At 50.4% G+C, this 2,500-nt stretch overlaps 2 protein-coding genes across 6 annotated transcripts in view; one reads left to right on the top strand and one right to left on the bottom strand.

The window, feature by feature from the left end:
* The window catches only part of LOC139745840 (uncharacterized), a 23,411-nt gene that overhangs the window by 320 nt on the left and 20,591 nt on the right, over window positions 1-2,500 (top strand). The window lies entirely within an intron of this gene.
* LOC139745839 (uncharacterized) overlaps window positions 1-2,500 on the bottom strand; it is a 4,980-nt gene that overhangs the window by 2,330 nt on the left and 150 nt on the right. Inside the window, exons 1-2 of one of the 3 annotated variants that reach the window (XM_071656440.1) lie at window positions 2,292-2,417; window positions 534-1,017 (exon numbers count right to left, since the gene is read on the bottom strand). In XM_071656440.1, the coding sequence (XP_071512541.1) occupies window positions 534-1,014 (481 nt within the window). In that variant the 5' untranslated portion in view covers window positions 1,015-1,017; window positions 2,292-2,417. Of the gene's footprint in view, window positions 1-533; window positions 1,018-2,235; window positions 2,418-2,500 lie in introns of those variants that run through there. The other 2 variants (XM_071656439.1, XM_071656438.1) reach the window with 2 other exon arrangements.

Below are 2,500 nucleotides of genomic sequence, written 5' to 3'. Positions count from 1 at the left end.
TAGGAAACACTGGTGATATGTGTGGGATTATGAGCTGAGGACAGAGGCCTTAAATCAACCACATTACTCTTACATTCTAATTGGCCTAAGTCTTAGAGACTTTACTAGCAATCAGTTATACCACCGCAATATAATAGACGATGAAACTTAAAGTGGAATATCCATCTCGAGTTTGCCTACCAGTTTCGCAGGTCACAGAGAATCAATAAAGATGGTCGAGAGGAAAACAGTAGGCACGACTCCTGAAGTACGTGATTGACTGTGTGAACAGGTAGGAAGAGGAGGAGGAGGAGGAGGAGGAGGAGGAGGGGTTAGAGAGTGTGTGGGGGGGTTTAGCGTAAGAGGGTGCTGGTACATATTGTAATCCGTCATCGTTGTGGAGTTGCTGAACTCATTCTAAACTGGGTTGCTGTTGGTGACGACACCGCGAGTTCCCGCGCCGTTCACACCGCCACACCCAACCTGCCGTATATCATTACTTGAGTGGCGAATGTAACGCCAGGGACGTGTCTTACCACGTATACGTGTCTTACCTCCATATCCACCACCACCGTGTCCCACGGCAAGTCCAACACCACCTCCGTGTACCACAGGTCCGCCTCCGTGCACCACAGGTCCGCCTCCGTGTACGATAGCTTGTCCACCCCCGTGTGCTCCATATCCGCCTCCGTATCCACCTCCGTATCCACCTCCGTATCCACCGCCACCGTATCCTTTCACGTGGTGGATGACCTTATGGTGGTGTACGGGTATGTGTATGGGAACGTACACGTAATGGACTGACGCGCCCCGGCCGCCCTTGCCTCGACCGAAGCCCTTCCCACCGAAGCCGCCGCCGAAGCCCTTACCGCCGAACCCGCCGCCGAAGCCTTTGCCGCCGCCGCCGCCGCTGTAGCCTCCGCCTCCACCGCCCTTGCCACCGCCGCCGCCGTAGCCACCATCATCCCCGAAGAAGCCTGGGGAGGCTAGGGCTTCCCTGACCACTATCAGGACCACTAGTGTGAGGGCGAACATACGCTGTCGGGGAGAAAAACATCTGTGGTTAGGGAAGCGGGCGTGATGCGTCGCAAGGAGGAGGTTATCAGCACACGAACGAATGGTTATGGGAAGACTGTGAGGAAATCGTCAGCTTGTGTGGACCAGTGTGTTGATAATGAGGTCACTGATGAGCACTGCTACCTGCCAGTGAGGTCACTAATGAGGTCACTGATAAGCACTGCCACCTGCCAGTGAGGTCACTAATGAGGTCACTTTGTAGTGCAGCCTGTTAGGGAGGTCACTAATGAGGTCACTATGTCGTGTTATCAGTTTAGTGAGGTCACTAATGAGGTCACTATGTCGCGTTATCAGTTTAGTGAGGTCACTAATAAGGTCACTATGTCGTATTATCAGTTTAGTGAGGTCACTAACGAGGTCACTATGTAGTGCTGCCTATTTAGTGAGGTCACTGATGAGGTCACTATGTCGTGCCACCAGTTTAGTGGTCACTAATGAGATCACTAAGTAGTGCTGCCTATTCAGTGAGGTCACTAATGAGGTCACTATATAGTGTAACCTGTAAGTTAGGTTACTAATGAAGTGCTGTATGTTTAGTGAGGTCACTACTTAGCTGTCTCGAGTGAGGTCACTCTTATGATGCTTGCTAATGAGGTCACTGCACAGTAATGCCTGTTAAAGGAGCTCATTGTACACCTCTTCCTGTTAATAAGGTCACTGTACCGTTGGTTGTTACCGAGGTCACTGCTTAGTTCTGCCAGTACATCAGGTCACTGTAGCGCTTCCTGTCAGTGAGGTTATTGTGTAGCGCTGCCTGTTAATGAGGTCAGTGCTTCGTGTCTCCTGTTTGTGAGGGCATTGTGTTGTGGTGGCTGATAGCCAGGGTACTGTGATGTCAGTGAGGTCTATTGCTGCCTATGAACATGTTCACTCTGTATAGTGTTACTAGATCATAAGGTCACTGCCTGTTGATAAGGGCACTGTGTAGTGGTGCCTTTGAGTGAGTTTACCTCGCAGTGCACCAGGGAGAGTTTTAGTACAGTGTTATTGAGTCCAGAGGTCTATCTATACTCACAGCTCGTGGCTCGTCTAAATGCGTCTTGAGAAGAGTTCTATACATCAGAATCAACAGCTCTATCTTCATGATAACCAATATCATTTATCATAACATACTAACAACTTTATAAGGGTGTCTGACGGAACTTGCGAACTACGCCATACAGTGAGAGAACCACCCACCTGTATGATGATACTATCTCGAATCTTAAATCTTAAGGTCGGTTTAGACTACAGACCGATCAGCTATCCAGAGCAGATGAGGGAATCACCATCATGAGCCGGCCCCCGCTCGCTACCGAGGGTGGTGCTGGGCAAACTGAAGTGAGTGAGTGAGGAGAGACGGTCGATCGAGCCAGCGGTACAAAAGCATAGGAGGTGTTAGGTTAGGTCGTCTCGTCAGACGAGTATACCTCCTCCTCCTCCTCCTGCCAACAGGTTCTTGCCC

This window comes from Panulirus ornatus, chromosome 63 (assembly GCF_036320965.1).
Source record: "Panulirus ornatus isolate Po-2019 chromosome 63, ASM3632096v1, whole genome shotgun sequence".
Classification (NCBI taxonomy): Eukaryota; Metazoa; Arthropoda; class Malacostraca; order Decapoda; family Palinuridae; genus Panulirus; species Panulirus ornatus.
Note: the sequence above shows the minus strand (reverse complement) of the source record. Positions and strands in the feature narration are given on the sequence as shown.